Below are 22,102 nucleotides of genomic sequence, written 5' to 3' on the forward strand. Positions count from 1 at the left end.
GTTGTCTCGTCTCCGGCCACGACGAGAGAAGGGGGGAAGGAGGAACTCCCCTCTTCCCGAGAATCCCTTTTGTGTGTCGCAGAGGTCGCTATTGTCCCCCTACAAGATTACAGAAGATTAACCCGTCACTCAAAATACGTACGAAAGCAGCCGCTTCGGTGGCTGGAACGACTAGGCCATCCTCTCGACGTCAGCCTCGCCGTAGCTTTGCTCGTCCTGAGACGACCTACGTCACGATTGCGTTGGATGTCACGTGGTCTCCGCAGGGCCTTCTTCGAGCGCTTGCCAAAGTGGGCCGTTTATAACGAAAAATACAGCCACCAGGCTCAAAATACAAACGTGCGATTGTCATTTACGGATATTGTGGATCATATTCAACCTATTTTTGAACACGACGGGAATATGTCAAATTTCGTTGAAGTATCCCTTTAAAGGGATACTTCAACGAAATTTGAAATATTCCGAGGGGTCAAAGATAAGAGAAGTGTGTGGTGTTACTGCAATCTAGTTGAGTTTGGACTTGCTAGGGTTAGCCGCATCGCGTTGGCATCAGTCTGTGCCGTGTGTGTTTTTCTTCCTTTTTTGTTTTGGACTCGTTCGATCTGGGATCACCATGTAACGCGCTACTACGAAGCACCGTCTTTTACGGTGGTTGTTATGGATATAAAAGTACAGTTTTTCTATGACATCCAGTCGTTCGCTATCTGAGGAGTGGTCGCTCTAAGGCGCGCCATGGAATCAGAATAGTAAAAGACGGTGAACGCCAAGTGAGCGCGTCGGAACGTTAGGCCTCGCCACCTCGGTTCAGCTCGAACTCGAACGCGGGACGCCGCCACGGAAGCTTGGACGAGATGGACCCTTCGGACGGGGACTCGGCGGCTGGTCACGTGAGTGAGAACGCCATAAAGGATCAACCGCCACAAGACTCGAGACCGCGAAGAAAAAAAACGTTGTCGCAGAAGGCCTTGCTTAATTACGAAGCGAACCGGGACGAGCAACGTCAAAAGCTCGACTGCGTCTGGGAGCGCATCGCAAACGATCTTCGGGAAGTTGAACAGGCTACAAACGCCGAAACGCAGCAAGCGGCGACGGGCCGTATCCGAAAAGAGTACGGTCGTTACCAAGCGCTGTCGGAACGCTACGTGGCCTACTTGTCGGGGATCAACGCGGAACAAAGCCAGCTAGAGCTAGCCCTTCAGAAGACAACGGATCGCGACAGAGCTCGCGCGGTTCAGAAAGCCTTGATGGACACCGGAAAGACGCCCGACCGCGCCACGAAGTCTCGGGACTCGGAACACGCTAACTCGGAGCACTCGTCGAAGTCTGCCGGGCCACGACTTCACGGCTCGAGACGTTCTGGAGGGTCGACGCGTTCGGAACACTCGATTGCGACCACGACAAGCACGGCTGCAACGAGGGCACGCGCCGAGGCTGCAGCGGCGCGCACTCGTGCTTCTTTCACCAGAAAGGAAGTGGCCATGAAACTCGAAAGAGCAAGGCTCGAAGAAAAGGAGAAGAGTGCGGCTGCGGCTAACGAGCGCAGAAAAGCAGAACTAGACGCTGAGTTACAGATCCTACAGCTGGAAAGGGAAGCGGCTGCTATGGAAGTTCAAGCAGAAATCCTGCAAGCGGCTGCAGAACAGCACGGCGGGGAGCATCGCTCCGACCGAACCATCTCAGATGTATCAGAAGTCCGTGCTCAGCGCACTGTAGACTATGTGCACAACCAGGCGGCCGTCCACGATGGCTCAAACGAACTGCCTGCTGAGCAGGTTGCTCCAGAATTGAGTGGTGTGCTGAAATACCTGGTCCGTCGAGATTTGGTCAGCACAGGACTCGTCAAGTTTGATGATCACCCCGAGAATTACAGAGTATGGAAAGCCACATTCAAAAGTATGGTGCAAACTCTGGAAGTTACGGCAAATGAAGAGTTAGATCTTCTCGTGAACTGGCTGGGCCGTGAGTCTTCGGTCTATGCAAAGAGGCTGCGTTCAGTACATGTCGACAACCCCGCGGCGGGGTTAGAGATAGTCTGGGAAAGACTGGAGGACTGCTACGGGCGACCCGAAGTAATAGAAGATGCGCTCTTCAAGAGGATCGGAAGCTTTCCTAAATTCTCCGACAAAGACACTCACAAACTACGGGAACTGGGAGATCTGCTTCTGGAACTGGAAGCCGCAAAAGCTGATCCCCACTTGACAGGACTCGGCTATTTGGATACGGCAAGAGGGGTGAACCCCATCGCAGAGAAGTTGCCACACCGTCTCCAAGAGATGTGGATCTCGAAAGGCTCAAGGTACAAAGAAGATCATCACGTCTCTTTTCCCCCTTTCTCTTTCTTCTCGAAGTTTGTCCGAGACCAGGCCAGGATGCGGAACGACCCGAGCTTTGCTTTCGGCACAACGGGAAGCACCTTTCCGAGGTTCCCAAAGAATGAGAAGGTCACGTCAAGAGAAGGCTTCAGAAACACGCCCGTTTCAGTCCATGCGACCGACGTTACTCCAGGAGCCGTCGACCATTATTCGCCAGCCACAGCCGAGAGGATGGAGGACCCTAACAGACAGTGCCCGCTTCACAAGAAACCTCACCCTCTACGAAAGTGCCGTGTGTTCAGAGAGAAACCACTGCAAGAACGCAAGTCTCTGCTGAAACAATTTGGGATCTGCTTCAGGTGTTGCTCCTCTACAAACCACCTCGCAAGGGACTGTAAAGTTGTGATCAAGTGTGACGACTGTGACAGCACTGAACATACCAGAGCGCTTCACCCGGACAGTTCCAAACCTTTGTCTTCGAGCCTCGGACAGGATCCTGAAGACGACACCATTCATCACGGACTATCACCTGACGTATCTTCCAAGTGCACCGAGGTGTGTGGGGAAGGTTACGGTGGAAGGTCCTGTTCCAAGATTTGTTTGGTGAGTGTGTGTCACTCAAGCACACCTCAAAAGGCTGTGAGAATGTATGCCATCTTGGACGACCAAAGCAATAGGTCACTGGCAAGGACAGAATTCTTCAACCTCTTTGATGTCCAGGGAGAGAGTTCGCCATATACTCTCAAGACATGTGCTGGAACAGCAGAAACGACAGGAAGGAGAGCCTCTGGGTTTCTGGTTGCAAATATTGATGGCAGCGTGAAACTATCTCTCCCAACCCTAATTGAATGCAATCAGATGATCAACAACAGGAACGAGATTCCGACACCAGACGCTGCACGTCATCACCCACATCTAAAGGCTATAGAGAGCCTCATACCGCCATTGGATACGGAAGCTCAGATTCTGCTTCTACTGGGAAGAGACATCCTGAGAGTCCACAAGGTGCGTCAGCAGTGCAATGGGCCTCCTGATGCGCCCTTCGCTCAACGACTAGACCTAGGATGGGTGATCATAGGAGACGTCTGCCTAGGTCGCACACGCAAGCCGGACTGTGTCACCAACTTCAAGACAAATGTGCTCGAAAATGGACGACCCTCCCTTTTTGAACCATGCCGCAACCATTTTCTCGTCAAGGAGAAATTCACTGATCCCGTCAATCCAACCCAGCATGTACCACCTACCCAAGGTGTACCCATCAAAGACTACTCCGTCGAAGAAACGACAGACACGTTGTTCCAGACGACAAAGGACGATGACCAACCAGCTCCATCGGTGGAGGACAGAAAATTCCTAAACATCATGGACAATGAAGTCTTCAAAGATGAGTCATGCAGTTGGGTAGCCCCTCTTCCTTTCCGCGTGCCAAGACCTCGGCTTCCTAATAATAAGGAGCTTGTACAGTCTCGTCTTGCATCACTGCGACGCACACTGCAGAAGCGACCAGAGATGAAGGAGCATTTTGCGACATTCATGAACAAGATGTTCAGGAATGGCCACGCAGAAGAAGCCCCACCGCTAAGAGAAGAAGAGGAATGCTGGTATCTTCCAATCTTTGGTGTGTATCACCCACGCAAACCAGGCGAAACCAGGGTCGTGTTCGACTCAAGTGCTCAGTTCAAGGGAACTTCTCTGAACAATGTTCTTCTCACAGGACCAGACTTGACCAACAACCTGCTGGGCGTCCTGATTCGTTTTAGGAAAGACTGCTTCGCTGTCACAGTGGACATTCAGCAGATGTTCTACTGCTTCCTGGTACGAGAAGACCATCGAAACTACCTGAGGTTCTTGTGGTTTCGCAACAATGACATCCACGACAAAGTGGTGGAATATCGGATGAGAGTGCATGTCTTTGGTAACAGTCCATCACCAGCAGTGGCTACATATGGACTCCGGAAGACAGCACAGGAAGGAGAGGAAGAATTCGGCAAAGATGCCAGGGAGTTCGTCGAAAAGAACTTCTACGTAGACGACGGGTTGAAGTCTCTCCCTACGGCAGATGGTGTCATCGACCTGGTGAAACGCACGCAACAAATGTTGGCAGTTTGTAACCTAAGGCTTCACAAGATAGTATCAAACAGCAGCAGAGTGATGGAAGCTTTCCCCAAGGAGGACCACACAAAAGATCTAAGGGAACTCGACCTGAGTCACGACATTCCACCAATCCAACGCAGTCTTGGAATTTGCTGGGACGTAAAGAAGGACGTCTTCACCTTCAGGGTTCCAGTTCAGGACACACCATTCACCCGGCGTGGTGTCTTGTCAATGGTGAACAGCGTGTACGACCCATTTGGATTCGTGGCTCCAGTTACCATACAAGGGAAGTCTCTCCTACGAGAACTCGTCACAGAAACCTGCGAGTGGGATTCCCCACTTCCTGAAAACAAGAGGAAAGAGTGGGAGAACTGGAAGGATTCCCTTCAGGCTTTCGAGCAGCTAGAAGTGCCTCGCACTTATGCGGCCGTTTCACTTAGCACAGCTCAGCAGAAGGAAGTGCACATCTTCTCAGACGCCTCGACCAAGGCTGTAGCAGCTGTGGCGTATCTGAGAGCCACAGACTCGGATGGTGCGTGTCATGTCGGCTTTATAATGGGCAAGGCTAAGCTAGCACCGCGTCCACAACACACCATTCCAAGGCTCGAACTGTGCGGTGCGGTGCTGGCTGTGGAGCTGGCAGAGCTCATTCAGAAAGAAATAGACACACAACTAGATGTGGTGCATTTCTACACCGACAGCAAGGTGGTTTTGGGCTACATACACAACCAAACAAGAAGATTTTACGTGTATGTCGGCAACAGGGTCGAACGCATCAGAAAATCTACACAACCAGAACAATGGCATTACGTTCGGACCGATGCAAATCCTGCAGATCTTGCTACAAGATTCGTGCCCGCAGCCCGGCTACAAGAGACGGCTTGGCTGACTGGTCCAGAGTTCTTAAATCGTCAAGAAGAGTCTTCATGCGTCTTGCAGAACGAGTTTGAGCTGATGGACCCAAACACTGATGCCGAAATCCGGCCCGAAGCAAGCGTCTCAGCCACCAGTGTGACCACAAATGGACTCGGGACTAATCGTTTCAGTCGTTTTTCAAGCTGGCCTAGACTGATGCGTGCAGTGGCATACCTCATACGTGCTGCTGGCAACTTTCGGTGCCCTTCTCGAGCCGACGAAGCTGACCTGCCACGTGGCTGCCTTCAAGCAGGACAGCTATCTGTCGAGCATTTGTCTCTTGCAAAGAATCTCGTCATTCGCTCCGTCCAACTAGAAGCATATGCAAATGAGCTCGAGTGTTTGTCACAGGGGAAAGGAGTCCAGAAATCAAGTCCACTTTGGAAACTGGATCCTCGTATTGATGACAAGGGCTTGCTGAGAGTCGGTGGTCGCCTCAACAACGCACAGCTGAGTCAAGAGGAGCGGAGACCTCTAATCATACCTGGTAAACACCACGTCGCCTTGCTGCTTGTAAGGTACTACCATGAGCAGATCAAGCACCAAGGTCGACACATTACTGAGGGAGCAATCAGATCCGCAGGTTTCTGGATCATCGGAGCAAAACGCTGCATAGCGTCGTACATACACGGGTGCGTCATGTGCTGCAGACTGCGAGGAAGACAGCTGGACCAGAAGATGGCAGACTTGCCAGTTGATCGACTCAGTACAGAACCCGCATTCACATATGTGGGGGTCGACGTTTTTGGACCATGGAACGTGACTGCACGTCGAACTAGAGGTGGAGAAGCCAGCAGCAAACGGTGGGCTGTGCTGTTTACGTGCATGAGCATTCGGGCGGTCCACATTGAAGTCATAGAGTCCATGGATGCTTCAAGTTTTATTAACGCTCTCAGGAGATTTTTCGCACTCAGAGGACCTGCGAAACAGCTGCGATCCGACTGTGGAACCAATTTCGTCGGAGCATGTTCAGAGCTCAACCTGAGAACTAGTGGTCTCCACAACGACAAAGTACAAGCATTCCTTTCAAGCCAAAATTGCAGTTGGGTGTTCAACCCTCCTCATTCTTCCCACTTTGGAGGAGCTTGGGAGCGGATGATCGGAATCGCACGTCGTATTTTGGATTCCATGTTGTTGGAACACGGACCGAGCCGTCTCAGCCATGAAGTTCTGGTGACATTTTTGGCAGAAGTTTCAGCAATCATAAATGCTAGACCTCTTGTTCCTGTTTCGATGGATCCGGAATGCTGGGACATCTTGTCTCCGTCTACACTCCTTACCCAGAAGGTTGGTGGAGACACGTTACCACCCAGCGAGTTCAACGTCAAGGATCTCTACAGAAGTCAGTGGCGTCAAGTGCAGTGGTTGGCAGACTCCTTTTGGCACCGTTGGCGACGTGAGTTCCTGACAACGCTTCAGAGCCGTCGCAAGTGGCAGGATAGCCGTCGAGACCTCAAGGAGGGTGACATTGTGCTCCTAAGGGACAAACAGGTTCACCGCAACGAGTGGCCTATGGGTGTGATTGTGAACACTTTCCCGAGTGCGGACGGAAAAGTACGGAAAGTCGAAATCAAGACGGCGACCAGAGGAGAACTAAAAACTTTCCGACGGCCAGTCACTGAGACTGTCCTTCTCATCTCAAAAGAAGACTGATCCAAAACTTCAGTGCGTGTCCAGTTTGTAAACTTTGCGTTATGGTGTCATAGTGGTATCTCGTGATACCAGACGGGGAGTGTGGTGTTACTGCAATCTAGTTGAGTTTGGACTTGCTAGGGTTAGCCGCATCGCGTTGGCATCAGTCTGTGCCGTGTGTGTTTTTCTTCCTTTTTTGTTTTGGACTCGTTCGATCTGGGATCACCATGTAACGCGCTACTACGAAGCACCGTCTTTTACGGTGGTTGTTATGGATATAAAAGTACAGTTTTTCTATGACATCCAGTCGTTCGCTATCTGAGGAGTGGTCGCTCTAAGGCGCGCCATGGAATCAGAATAAAGTGCATGACGCAGAGTCCGGTGTCCTTGTATTTAGTCAAAGGTTACATTGGTGGAAAGTGGCATTCTTTGGGGTTCTCACCCTCTCCCCCTTTTTTTTTTTTGTATCATATCAAAGTGCCTATATAACCAGATTTCGGAAAATAAAAATTGCAGCTGTGTTAGAGACTTTTTAGTGTTGTGTCGTTTACCCGCAGTCTCGGTTTTTTTTCAACCATGTGCAATATACACCAGCTCGTTTGCGCCCTTACTTTTTGTTCATGAATCCTACAAGATGCAAACTTCGCCCCCCATTCGATTATTTCTATGAATTCAGCCCACTTTCCACGAGTGTTTTCCCACTCTCTGTGGGTTCTCTGCAAACTTGGACAACGGATGGCCCAGATGGAAGCGGAGGTGTCGTACATTGGAATGTGCCTCCGACACAAGTACGTCGACCCAACACGATTCGGTCATCTGGCATCCATGCAAGTCGGGTGGCATCGAAAGAAGAGGATCCTCAACGACTGCCGGGACGGCGCAAGAGATCAACTTCGAACTGTGAGTCTTCTATGTGACCGGCTATGGACTGCCCTTCTAGATGGGAACTTTCGCACTTCTTCCATGTTCATTCAGTGGCTTGCACTAAAGAAGATGAACTATGACGTAGCTTTTAGAACTTTTAGACTTAAGGCCCTGTCACACTGCGGAAACACTCGGAGAACTTTGTCCTTCAACACGAGGAAAACATGTTTTCGGGGACCCTGTCACATTGCGGAAACAGCAACAGTCCGGAAACATGTTGCTGTCGTTCGAAAACCATGTTTCCCAACTTGTTCTCCGACACTCGGGGAACATCCTGTCACACCGAGAAAGCGTGTTGGAAGAACACAAATTGCCTCCTCTCCTGCGCGCTGCCTCCCTCTTTCTCTCGCCCTCGTCTGCCCGGCCGGCTCGGCTAAGCCTACAAGCGCGAGCTCCGGGCTTTCAGCATCCCTGCCAAGCACGCGCGCTCGTGTAGTGCAAGCACTGTTCTGGGCCAGATGCTCGCGCTTGTAGCATCGGCTGCGTCTGGACCGACGCTGAAACGAAGTATAGGCGGCTAGGCTCAGATCCGCTGGCTCCGCTTGCCCCTTGAATCGTTGCCATTTTGGATTGCCGTCTCATCGCCGTCGCTCTACCGTAGTCGATTCACCAGCCGCGCGAACCATCTCGTGTTCTCTGGATTTGGCGGTTGCGTTCTGCTACAGGGCTAGACCCTTGCACGATGGCATACGAGCCGGCCACAGCAGCAGCTTCTACTTCGGTGCTTCTTTGTGCCATCGATTCAGATGATTCTGACGATCAGCTGCCGCCGCGCAAGACGCCGCTTTCAAAATGGCCCTTCACACTTGACATTGTCAATTATTGAAGTATTCTCGTGCGACTATCTGTACAGAAAAATATAGATGTTGCCGTGTTGCTGGGAAAAAATTCGCTCAACCACCGAAATAGGCAACACGTGTCGTCCGACACAAGTTGTCGAGGTTTCCGTTGCCAAAAGCTGTCACACCGAGACAACATTGTCTCTGTCGCCCATGTTGTGTTGCTGTTTCCTCAATGTGACAGGGTTGTCGGGCAACAGAGCCGACAGCCGACATGTTTTCCGACTGTTGAGAAACATGTTTTGTTTGTGTTTCTGCCGTGTTTCCTCAATGTGACAGGGCCTTTAGGATATATTCCCGGAAAATGTCGAATCCGGTTTTGTCTTCCGCGTTGTCTGTGCTAAAGAAGGTCGTCAACCCATGTGATGTTCAACTGTCAAAACCGACGGAACGCATTCTTGATAACGGCCCTAAATTTTGTGTAAATATAAAACCGTCCAGGATGGATATTGTATCTGCGATTCATACTGTATCAAGTGCCGTCTCTGACCCGGCGGTAAAAACTGCACTGATAACGTCTTCTTTAAAAAAGATGTCGGATTTGGTTGACGACTCGTACAAAAGCGACCGTAGGGACTTCAGCAAGATCGTCAGTCAAGAGGGAATTAGATGAGAAAAAAGTAGAACTCTTAGAAACCGATAAAGGCCGGTTCACACATACAGCGGAGCGCTAAGTCAGCGCTACGTGAGCGCTATAAGGAGCGCTCATGTGGCGCTTCCTAGCGCGTGATGTAGCGCTCCGTTAGCGCTTCAGCAGCGCTCTGTTAGCGCTACAGAAGCGCTCTATTAGCGCTACAGAAGCGCTCTGTTAGCGCTCCAGAAGCGCTTTGTTAGCGCTCTCACGCTCCTTGTGCCGTGCTTGCTGCTGCGGAACAGCGCGTGCACGGCGATTCCTTTGTTGTTGTTTTTCCTGTGGTGCTGAAAGAAGAGGAAGTAAACGAGCCGCTCTCTAGGCAAAGGGTCGGGCAGGTGAACCAGAGTCATGGACTTTGAGCGACTAATTGATTCCGTACGACCTCATCGCTTCCTATTCGACATGCGTGACCCTGGTTTTAAAGACACGGAGTTAAAAAATAATAGGTGGGAGCTGATCGGCAAAGAACTAGGGGTATCAGGTAAGGTTTTGATTGAAGCGATATACAGGGTGTCACAAAAGAAACTTTACACGGTCTTTTTTACCGCAAAAAATAAACTAGACATCGCCGAACACTCGATCATTATCCGCCCAAAGGTAGCGGTAGAGGTCACAACCACATGCTAAAGTTTCAGCCCGATCCGATAACTTAATCAAAAGTTATAACTGATTTTCTCAAATTTTCAATGGGAAAATGGCGGCCGACGGAGTTTCCGAACACATGGGGCTCTATGGCACCAGAAACCGAAAACGGACAAAAATGGGCCCCATTTTCCCATCGAAATTTTCAGAAAATCACTTATAACTTTTGATTAGGTTATCGGATCGGGCTGAAACTTTGGCATCTAGTTGTGACCTCTAGCTCTATCTTTGGGCGGAGAATGAGCCTTCGGCGATGTCTAGTTTATTTTTGCGGTAAAAAAGACCGTGTAAATTTTCTTTTGTGACACCCTGTACATGCATGGTGTGTGCTCGAAAATAAAAGATAGGGTGAGAAATATAATTGTTCTGGTAATCTTATCTCAGGAATTGAGGCGTCTCAAAAATTTCGAACTATGAAAACAAAATTTGGGAAGTTGAAACGAAAATACGAGGAAAATACGAGGAGCGGCTCTTCCTACACTCCGCCTCCAGCTTGGAAGCACTATCGATCCATGGATAGCCTGTTGAGAAGCTGGGAAGTACCAACAGAGTGGTAAGTACGGTTCATATACATCGAGTTCAATTTAAACGTGTTCAGAAATGTCTTCATTCTTTTAGGACACTGTCAAACCTCAGCCCTTCAGCGAGACCTTCTGTCAGCTTGACCGAAGACCACCCTGCTCATGACAGCGTGTCTTCTCTGATGTAAGCATTAATTTTAATATTTAGACGTGACACATTTGGTCTCATGCCGCGGGGTACATTGCAGCAACAACATGACAACTCCCGGTAAGGACAGCGGAGTAGAAGAAACTCTTGCCAAGTAAGTGACTAGCACTGTCGAACTATGCGCCACCACAATAGCGTCTCTGGGTGCTGTGCATTTGGTCTAGAATGCATATATGAAGTACCACATACATGTCTATTGGTAGAAAATGAGTGCAATTTTTGTACTCTTCTCGAAAGAAAAATTTTAATTTGCAGCTCCGAAACTAGTTCAACAACGGAGATTACAGAAGACACGTGAGCTTGGTTTTCACTCTATTTATTGCACAAGATGAAAGACTACTAAAATAACATTATTTCTTCCTCCAGGACAAATACCTTAGAGCAAGGACGCGGCGATACGTAAGTTTTGGTGTTCTTTGTTTAGTTATTTTGAGTTTTTATATTTATTTTCATAATGTATGATTATTTATTTGCCGGTAATTTCTTGAGGGCGGCAGATATGGACATAGAGACAAAACAAAATTGCTGATACCACGAAGTGTTTCTTTTTATCGTACGAACAACCAAATTGGTTTTAAAAGCCAAGATTTTTTAAACTGAATTTGACGTTTTCGCTTCATTATTTACGCTTTTATTAAAGAAGTAGTATCTGTAATAAACACTTTCATTCCGAGCTGCCGTAATCCGGCATGTTCTTTTACAGAGCTCCACAAACAACGGGCAGAGGAACAACGAGGTATATGCTTGCAGATTTTTATGGTTGTACAATCTTATACTTTTCCTTTTTTAAATGTATTCCTGCGTGGCTGCGACCAAAAGATACGAGTCCCAAGGTTCTGCCGTATATATCGGTAGAACTAATGATCGACGTGACGTCCACAGCTCTCCCTTTCAGAACTCATAGTTATACTGCTGCTAAACGAATCAAATCGTTTCGCATCCGGGATGAAAACCGCAAGGCTAGGAAGCTTTGCTGATTTATGTATATTACTGAGTCAAAAAACGTTTTATGCTAGAAAAAAAAAGAAAAACAACAAGAAATGGAGTATGAGAGGAGTGCACCGATCCTTCGTGCCTTTTTCTTGACGCCATTATTGAAATTTATAAAGTGTAGGGTGAGGTAAAATAAAAAGCAGTTGTTTGGTTTTCCATTTTACAGTGTCGCACTTTATAATAACATCCTTTTATAATAACGCGTAAAAAGATAATTATGTGAAAATATAAAACATATGAAAACCATGCAACATATGTCAAGAAAATAAACTTCTTCCTATTGTTCAAAATATATATTACAGACAAAGACGAAGCCAAGACATCGTATACTGTATCAAAGAAAATCTCCGAGGATTGAACGAAGCAAGGCTGGCGCAGCAGATGACTCGCCAAAATGACGACTTTCATCACTTTGGAATGATGGTGGCCGAGCGCCTGAGAAAGATGCCTAGGCTGCAGGCCTTAAGGGCAATGTCCGTTGTGCAACAACAGCTGTTGAACTACGAAGAGGAACACCTCATGAACCAATAAATCTAACTCGCTCTTGTGACAATCTTGTTTTGCCACTTGACAGAACCTTGACCAGAGAAATAGTCTGCAAAATCATTCCGAACTTGAGCCGCTGGCTGGTCATGTTTGGCTGAGCTGGGCAAGCGAGGGAGGTGTTGAAGCACTGTGCGCCCTTCAGTGTTTTCTGCTCCGCTTGGCCCTTCAGCCAAATGCTTGTCATTTTCCCTCTCAAGAAGAGCTGGAAGGCAGTAGATGCTTCGGCTGTGGACCTCAGAAAGCAGAAAATTGTGAAGGGCAACACAGGCGCCTATGTAGGCAACAGTGTTCTTTTCAGATGCTTTGAAAGTTCTTCTAAAAATTCTCCACAGGTTTGAGAGGATTCCAAAAGCATTTTCTGAGACCCTCCGTGCTCGGGACAGTCTGTAGTTAAATACACGCTTCTTGAGCGCTTCTCCCTTGCCTTCGTCGTTCTGGTCTTTGTTGATATCCACTTTGGGGTATGGTTTCATTAAATATGTTTTCAGAGGAAATGCCTCATCTCCGACTATGACGAATGGCATTTCTTTGCTTGTCCCGGGCAGGGACTTCGATGGAGGGAAGCCCAATGTGCCCTTTTCCAGGCTCAGTCCGATCTCACTCCTTGATAGAATGCCGCCATCGCTTTCACTGCCGGGTCGGCCAATGTCCACCAGCAAAAAGCGGTACCGGGCGTCAACGACAGCCATTAGGACCTGAAAAATATAATACAAGTGTATATTAGAAAGTGTGCTGGTCAACCAAGTAATTCAAAACAGAGTTTTATAATGTAGCGAGTAAACCGTTGGGTAAACTTCCAAAGTGATAAACACAGAAGCGTGAGGGAGTTCGTGATTTACTTATAAGAAAGACATGCAACATAACTACGAAGAGGCTGTTGCCTGCCTTTCCTGTCAGTATTCTTATTTTGCGATGTATGTCTTTAAATTTCATCACTTTTCTGGATGCAATATCTAGAAAAAAAATCCAAGTTATCACGTGAAAATGATATGGCTCAATTTACTTTGCTGAATGTGTGCTTGTAGTTGAAATGTGTTGATCCACTCAGCAGCGGGCACTCGATGGTGATGTGCTTTCCGTCCATGGCGCCAACACAGTTTGGAAAATTCCACAACCTGTGAAAGTCGTCAGCAACAGACACCCATTCTGGTGGCGAGCCCGGTTTCTTCACGTAGTTCGGAACGAGACACTGCCATAGAGCCTGGCACGTGCTTGAAATTATCACGCTCGTTGTTGAGTGCCCGGTGAGAAATCCAAATGATATGCTTTTTTGGGTATCTCCACTTCCAAGGAACCTATGAGCACACATTACATAATGATCATTACTTTGAAAACTAAATATCAGCCAAATAAAGATACTGCATTTCAAAGAAAAGCATGTGCATTGCTTAGGTTAATATATGGCATCTAAATGACGTCACTGATAGCCGTACTTGCGCCCTCCGCTTACAGCACAGGCTCAGAAAGAATAATATTTTATCGTCTGCCAAGAATGGCAGTCTTGATCAGTGATCTCTATAATCACTTGTTGGATCGAGCTTACTGCCCCGCAAATGCGACCACCGGTCGGTTATGTTTATGGGCATACCAACACGGCCGACGAGACATTGCGGCGACTGCTATAAAGGTTAGAATCGGTGAAGCGCAGCACTGGAGGAGGGCAGCACAAGCAGCCTCCACAGCGTCTGCGATGCCCATGTTGTTATGGCCAGAATATAGCCGACCCGGTGGCCACAATCGCGTGCAAGCGCGCTCCAGCAAATTGTCATAGAGATCAGTGGTATCGATGGTGTGGGTGTACGTTCTTGAATAAAAACTGAGGTCCCCGTTAGCGCGTGCTCAGCAACAACAACGTAAACTCCCTCGATAAAAGAAAAAAAAAGAAACATTGAGGGATTTTACAACGACCGATGACATCTTGGAAAATTTCCTTCCCCATCGCTTTCTATGTTTTTGTAAAGTGCACGCGCTCCGGTGTCACCCGGCTCGAGCGCTGAGCTTTATAGTCAGTGCTTTGAAGCATAGCCTCCTCATTTCTTTGGCCAATGTTTGTATATATCTTTTCTTGGCACGTGCAGGCGGCATTCGGTACGACAAAGGATGTCTTCACCCTGTCAGACAGACGTCGAGGAACGCGATTCCGCCAGTGAATACTATTTGTAAACACCCAGCGCATTTCATAGCACCCATAAAAAGACGCATGACCTTAATACTTGTGCCTTCAAATATTAGGATTCTTATTATCGAAGCACCTTCAGTGAAATACTACATATTGAAATTGTTTTCGAATTCAGAAAGTTAAATGTTTCACGGTGTTTGCTCTGTTGCCACGGTAGAATTGTTCGAAGTATTTGCGAGCGAGTAGTGCTTTTAGAAATGAAGCTCGCGTACCTCAGTGTCAGCATGAGCCGTTGGTCAGCCGGGATGCTCTGCCGCCATCGTGTGTCTTGTCGAGTTATCAGGGGGCGGACCATCTCGAGTAGACTGGTGAAGCTAGCGGGCGTCATACGTATACAAAGCTGGAAATGTAATTGCACGTCTATTAATTTGGGTTCCTGGCTGTAAATGAGGAGGACATTCATGATTTATGATTGTTTTATTTATGCAAGAACTAACACTCACCTTCGAAAAAGCTCCGTGTCTCGGTCCCTCAGCCTAGGAACAAGGTTCGCCGGGTACCCGTCGGTATCTCGGTGCCGAAAGATTTCACGAACCCAGAAGGCTCTTCTTGGCGTTGAGCCGTCAACACACATATGCACTAATTGTGTATGCAACAGCATTTGTCGCATTTCTATCTCAGCATCCCACATGTCCGCCATGGTGCTGCTTAGTGCCACTAAATAAGCTACGCTTCAGAGTAACGACACTTGGCCATATTGTGTCTTAAAATCATGGTTGCCAGTTATCTGAAGCTTTATCTGAAATCACAGGAAACGCCTTTCCGCCCTCCACAAATGTTTAAACAGTTTGTAACAGAGCAAAGCAATATTGCGTGACCTTCTTAACAACGAATCTAAATCTGAGGAAGTCGCACTTTTGTATCATGACGATCGGCAGTTGCGTCTGCTCTGCATACGAGCCAAAATGGCAGCGCCCACAACAATGCCGGGGAACGGAGTGCCGATACTCTAAGCGCAGCTCATTTAGGGACTCTAGTGCTGCTGATGCCCACCCAACCACAGGAACCGGAACCGCAGTGCACGCGCTAATCCGCAGCACCGCGGTACAAGGAGCGCTAACAAGGCGCTACAGGAGCGCTAACAGAGCGCTACTGAAGCGCTAACAAAGCGCTACAGAAGCGCTAACAAAGCGCTACAGAAGCGCTAACAAAGCGCTACAAAAGCGCTAATCGCGCGCTATATTAGAACTAAGTCACGCGCGAGAAGCGCCACATGAGCGCTCCTTGGAGCGCTCACGTAGCGCTACAGAAGCGCTCCGCTGTATGTGTGAACAGGCCTTAAGTCGGGTTTGTTTTCAGTGTTACCAGTGTTGGAGTTCCGAAGGAAATCAGACGAAGCCATGGCGGGGTTGTTTAGGCCGTTTGACGGTTGTTTGAAAAAGTCCAAAAGGGAAATTGTGAGGGTTAAAAGGACGCCGATCTAGCAGCTTTGACCACCAGAATTAATAATGTTTCTAAAGACACGTTTGGCATTAAATTTTTCCTTAAAGATCATAAGGTAGATCTTCCTCTAAGAGTAGTCATAAACGAGAATGGCACATGGCAGAAAATAGTGTCCTCATTTCTTCAGAAGACTCTCACGATCTTGGATACTAGATCCCCGTTGTCACTGCGTTGTTCTGATGATTTAGTGGCTGAATTGCAACCTTTCCACGGAAAGAGGTGCACAATCTTTTCTCTTGACATAAAAGATCAGTACTATTTTTTAGAACCTAAGACGTTATTGGCTAGGGTCAGCAGCTTTTTGGAAGAACATCTGGTCAGTTTCCAGTCGCAGTCGGGGATATCTGTTCAAGATGTTCTCAGGATTTTAGAAGTGTACCTACAGGTTTTCCCGCTCATTTGAATCCAAGCGACGACCAATTTAATCCCGGGGTCACTCAATTTAATCCAAGCGCCATACAATTCAATCCAAGCGCCACACAATTTAATCCCGGGGTCGGTCAATTTAATCCACAATATATATATGCACTTACCGTGTTCAGTGGTCCTGTTTCGCTTACACATTTGATTACTTAGAACAATTGTTTATACAATTAGAATTTTTGGGGGGCAATTGAGAATTTCATCACTAATATGATTACTTTGAGTTACTAATCCCTCTATTGACGAGGCTTAATTGATATGTTGGTTACTCTTTTTAGAGCTCAGCTCTTAGGCACCCGTTTGCGGCTTAAAGGGATACTGAAGCGAAACTTGAAATACACCTATTATGGTCAGAAATAGGTTCAATATGATCAATGATATTCATAAATCATAATCGCGCGTTTGTATTTTGAACGGATGGCTATATTTTCCACCCTAATGGGCCCGATTGGGCGCGCGCTCAAAAATCGGCCATCGGAGAGCGCGATGCGTCTTGGGATATTGGGCGCATTCGTGACGTCACTTGTGCCAGACGGGAAAGGCTACGGCGTGAATGTTGTGGTTACGAGCGTTGCCACTTGGTGGCGCGTCGACGATTTACGACTTGTGACAACGTGGCCGTTTGAGATGTGCAAGGGCTGCACGCACGCTGCACCACGGCAAGTCGGCAACCACGGCGCAGCACTGACAAAACCAGGCTCCAGCTCTGAGGCCGGATTCTCAAAGCGAACTCACGACGAAAAAGTGCGTACGACAAATTTGAGAGAAAACCCGTACTCTCGAAACGAAATTGTCGTAACCTTTGCGCAGGTTACGACAGAATCCTACGACAGCTCCGAAGCTGTCTTACGCACTTTTTACGATCAAATCAACAAGGCCGACAGCGTCGCTCAGTTACTTGGTATCGGCCACCAACGGACATTTATTTTTCTACGTGCTCTTCTCGTGCGTCCCGACTTCAACCAGCAAGAAAAAAGGGAGGAGTACTTAAAACAGACCACGACGATCAAGAACGCAGGATCCACAAACACACGAGAAGAGCTACAACGGCCACGATTCTGCCGACCGAGCGAGCTCGGCAGAATATAGTAGGCCTAGCAGCAACATCGACTCGGCGCACCGTTGCTCCGGCGGTCCTTGGCCAAGACCGTTTGTCCATGACCGGCTGGCCTGCTGAATGGAATATGCCCGCGTGACCCTTGTGGACCCTTACCGGATGAGTAAATTGATCCCTGAACTAAATTTCAGAGGTCACTATTTTCCCCTTGTCATCTCGATCTCCTTGTTTTCCGAGACAGAGGTGACGAACGCTGTCGTCGAAAAGGGACTCTCATTGATTCTATCTCCTTGTTTTGTGTGATATAGAGCTCAAATAAACGCCATACGGATTACCTTCGCAACTCGGTATGTACACTCTGTTATTAGTATGCCATTTTTATTCTGACTCGACGCCGGTCTAACCTTTCTTTGCCGAGTGTCATGTCAGTATCGAGTTGCAATCGTAAAAGATCGGTCCAGAAGCGCTTACCGAAACGCGGTCTAACAGAGCGAATCCAGCACTTCGATCAAACGCGCGTGTCCGCTCCGAGTGTGAACAGGCAACGAGAACGAGCTCACTGTGGCCAACTACGCTTTGGCTTTCTCCGCCAAGGCTTTGCAAACGCGTTCAGGCCTAGGCGAATTCTGCCGGCACGCCGTATTGCCGCAGAACGGCGCAGCTATTATGGCACAAGTGATGTCACGAGAACTTCCCCCCATCCACCAGATGAGAATTTGAAATCGTTTAATTATGTTTAAAATTAGTTCTCCTGTGTTTTACAGCGCAATATTTATATTTCCGAGGTGGTGCCTGTCCCTAGCCCATATTTATGCAACAAGATCGGCGCTAAAATTTCGTTTCACTACCCCTCTAAGCGGCGTCGCCGTCGCCGTCGGCGTAACCACGCGGTGAATGATGGGTAAATTCCCCCGCTAAATTTAGCGGAAAAATTTGCCCGCTAAATCTAGCACAAAACTTTCCCTGCTAGATCTATCGAAAACTTTTCCCAGCTAGATTTAACGAAAAATTTGCCCCGCAGAGTCTAGTGGAAAAATTTCCCCGCTAAGTCTAGCAGAAACTTTTTCCCGCTAAATCTAGTGTAAAATTTTCCCCGCTAAATTTAGCGGAACTTTTTTTCCCGCTAAACCTAGCGGAAAGTTTTTCCCGCTAAATCTAGCGGAGAATTTTTCCAGCTAGATTTAGCGAAAAATTTGCCCCGCAAGGCCTAGCGGAAAAGTTTCCCCGCTACATCTAGTGGAAAATTTTTCCCGCTAGATTTAGCGGAAAATTTTCCCCGCTAAATCTAGCGGAACAATTTAGCAGCTAGATTTAGTGAAAAATTTGCCCCGCAAAGTCTAGCGGAAAAGTTTTCCCGCTAAATCTAGTGGAAAAATTTTTCCCACCAAGCCTAGCGGAAAAGTTTCCCCGCTAAGTCTAGCGGAAAAATTTCCCAGCTAGATTTAGCGGACAATTTTCCCCGCTAAGTTTAGAGGAAAATTTGCCCCCCAAATCTAGTGTAAAATGTTTCCACTACAATTAGCGGAAACATTTTTCCCTCTAAATCTAGCAGAAAGTTTTTCCCGCTAAATCTAGCGGAAAATTTTCCCTGCTAGATTTAGCGAAAAATTTGCCCCGCAAAGTCTAGCGGAAAAGCCCCACTCAATCTAGCGGAAAATTTTTCCCGCAAAATCTGGCGGAAACTTTTCCCGCTAAATCTAGCGGAAAATTCCCCAGCTAGATTTAGCGGAAAATTTGCCCCGCCACGTCTAGCGGAAAAGTCTCCCCCTTAATCTAGTGGAAAATTTTCCCCGCTAATTATAGCGGAAAATTTTCCCCGCTAAATCTAGCGGAACAATTTACCTGCTAGATTTAGCGGTAAATTTTCCCCACTAAGTCTTGCGGAAAATTTTCCCCGCTAAATCTAGTGTAAAAGTTTTCCCACTAAATTTAGCGGTAAACTTTTTTCCGCTAAATCCAGCGTAAAGTTTTCCCCGCTAAATCTAGCGGAAATTTTTTCCAGCTAGATTTAGCGGAAAATTTGCCCCGCCAAGTCTAGCGGAAAAGTTTCCCCGCTTAATCTAGTGGAAAATTTTTCCCGCTAAATCTAGCGGAAAATTTTCCCCGCTAAATCTAGCGTACAGTTTTCCCTGCTAAATCTAGCGGAAAATTTTCCCATCTAGATTTAGCGGAAAATTTGCCCCGCCAAGTCTAGCGGAAAAGTTTCCCCGCGTAATCTAGTGGAAAATTTTTCCCGCTAAATCTAGCGGAAAATTTTCCCCGCTAAATCTAGCGGAAATTTTCCCAGCTAAATTTAGCAGAATATTTTCCCTGCTAAATATAGCGGAAATTTTTTTCCGCTAAGTCTAGTGAGGCATTTTCCCCGCTAAATTTAGCGGGACCTTTTTCCCGCTAAATCTACCGGAAAAGTTTCCCCGCTAAGTTTAGCGGAAAAGTTGCCCCGCTAAATCTAGCGGAAAATTTTCCCCGCTAAATTTAGCGGAAGATTTTCCCCACTAAATCTAGCTTAAAATTTTTCCCACTAAATCTAGAGGAATATTTTTCCCGCTAAATTTAGCGGAAAAATTGTGGGGTTCAGGAAAGACGTCCGTCGATGCAAATTAACAAACTGATCTTTATAACCGCAATAGACCCTTTCCGGAATTCAGTGCCATCTGGAGACTCAAATGGCAGTTTAACTTTAACGTACTAATGGCGGGAATGAACCTGTGGTCTGCAGTACTGTATGGGGCACCGTCACTTTCGCAAGTCAACGGTAACTGAGAATACGCGAGTCACCGACCATTTCTTTTTAAATCTCTTTTGAGTGTCGATGGCGAAAAAGATGCAACCAGTCAGAACGAAGTGCCAGCTCACATAGACGCCGTGATAAAATTCTATACATCAAGGGGCTTTGAAGACGAGTGTGTGCTGCTAACAGATTGACTGGGCTCGAATTAGAACTGAACGCTCACGCTGCTCTTGCATCCAATTCCTGCTTCATGTCGCGCTAACATGTAGAATGTATAGGCATCGAATCATCTGCTTAGGAGCATCTTCAACTCTTTCATCACTAAACATAAGGCCGCCATTAGTATAGCACATATGCCATTTTTCAGATGATCATAGTGACCAAAGTTGGCCGTCTGGATACCGAAAAGAGCCTATAAAAGTAAAAAAAGATCATCAAAAGGGGGCTCCGCTGAGACCGCCCTGCTGCACCGTCGAACGCTGCCAGCCTCGTGCTGTTCTGTTCGAGCCAGGGGCTGGGTCCCGTCGGTGCTGCTCGTGCCGCACACTTAAAACGTCAATAGGGAGTTTTCGTAGGCCGCGTTTCCCCCTCCGCAAAGCCCTCCACAACGAAGAAGCCGCTACTGCGCCTGCGCGCCGATGGCCTTGACTGCAGAGTTCCGTCTAGCGTAGCTGGTTGCGGAGAGCGTTGCGGGACAGCAGAAACGATCTACGAAAATTCCCTATTAGCTCCAGACGTTGCGTGAGCCACCAAAATAAGTGTCGCGCTTTGGCACTACAACTTTTCTCCGCTAAATCTAGCGTAAAATTTTCCGCTAAATTCAGCGCAAAATTTTCTCCACTAAATTTAGCGAAAAAAATCCCCGCTAAATCTAGCGGAAAATATTCCCCGCTAGATTTAGTGGAAAATTTCCCCCTCTAGATCTAGCCAAAAAATTTCCCCGCCAAGTTCGGCGGAAAATTTCTCCTGAATGGAAGGCGAGCAGGAGAGGAAGAAAGGCAAAGCTCCCTCTCCGCACCTTCCCCTCCTCCTCCTCAATAGCTGCGCTCTAATTCGGCGTTACAGGGAGTTGTAAACGGCTTTCATGTTTTTGTTACCTCGAGTTATTGCGGCGCACTCGAATATATTTAAGTTGAATGGACGTTTTGTTTCGTCTTTTTTATTACTCGACTTATCATTGGTACAATTCAGATGATACAAGTACTATTGCAATATAAGATAACTTTTTTGATAACTCTGCGCTAATATTGACACACTGATATTATTTCAAGTTTAGTTGAGGTATGGCTTTCACTTCTAATCATTTCGACCTATTAATAACACAATCTGCATGATACAAGTTCAACAAGCATTATGAAGTACTCTGTCAATTGCTTTGACGAATTATTGGTAAAAATATAACTTGGTAGAAGCTCATTTGACATTCTGCTTACTTTTTGGTTATATAGCTATATTAATGCGAATAAATCTAGAGTAGCAAACATTTTCATTACTCAGTCGATTAGTTTGATTTATTATTGACAAATGCGACGTCATATAACTTCAGCTAAGACTTTGATTACTCTTTCCATTACTCCGTGTTCTTAATTCCACAACTTACATTAAATTAGCCCAGTTAACTAAGTGGTAAATTTTTATCTTTACCCGATATATTAATCACGAAACTGAGTTAATATGTTTTATTGACATGGTGATTACTTTGATTTACTAGTGACCCGTTTGACTTTATTTTAATCTAATTAACATATTCCTCACTCTTTATGACTTCGAGTTTTTATATCAACAAGCGATTTATTCTCAGCTCGTACACCATCATGATCACTCTTTTCATTACTTTCACTTATTATTCACCGAAATAAGTTTCATTCGACCTCATTGACATCATGACAACCCTTGTGATTACTTTGAGCAAATAAACTGATTTTTATGAGCCCAAGTCAAATCATAATTACTTTTTCAGACTTTGATTCGGCCAAACTAACATCTTGATAACATTTGATTATTTCCAG

The 22,102-nt window shown here is 47.0% G+C and overlaps 2 protein-coding genes across 2 annotated transcripts; both read left to right on the forward strand.

Moving 5' to 3' along the window:
* The first annotated feature begins 851 nt into the window (after window positions 1–851).
* LOC121838334 lies at window positions 852–6,974 on the forward strand. Its single transcript, XM_042294524.1, has one exon. It carries the CDS (start codon window positions 852–854, stop codon window positions 6,972–6,974), a length of 6,123 nt encoding a protein of 2,040 aa, XP_042150458.1.
* Window positions 6,975–10,839: 3,865 nt separating this feature from the next.
* LOC115331977 lies at window positions 10,840–12,245 on the forward strand. Its single transcript, XM_042294525.1, has 4 exons — window positions 10,840–11,015; window positions 11,088–11,120; window positions 11,425–11,457; window positions 12,017–12,245. Exons 1-4 carry the CDS (start codon window positions 10,840–10,842, stop codon window positions 12,243–12,245), a joined length of 471 nt encoding a protein of 156 aa, XP_042150459.1.
* Window positions 12,246–22,102: the final 9,857 nt, after the last annotated feature.

This window comes from Ixodes scapularis, unplaced genomic scaffold (genome assembly GCF_016920785.2).
Source record: "Ixodes scapularis isolate PalLabHiFi unplaced genomic scaffold, ASM1692078v2 PGA_scaffold6__148_contigs__length_123643588, whole genome shotgun sequence".
NCBI classification, from domain to species: Eukaryota; Metazoa; Arthropoda; class Arachnida; order Ixodida; family Ixodidae; genus Ixodes; species Ixodes scapularis.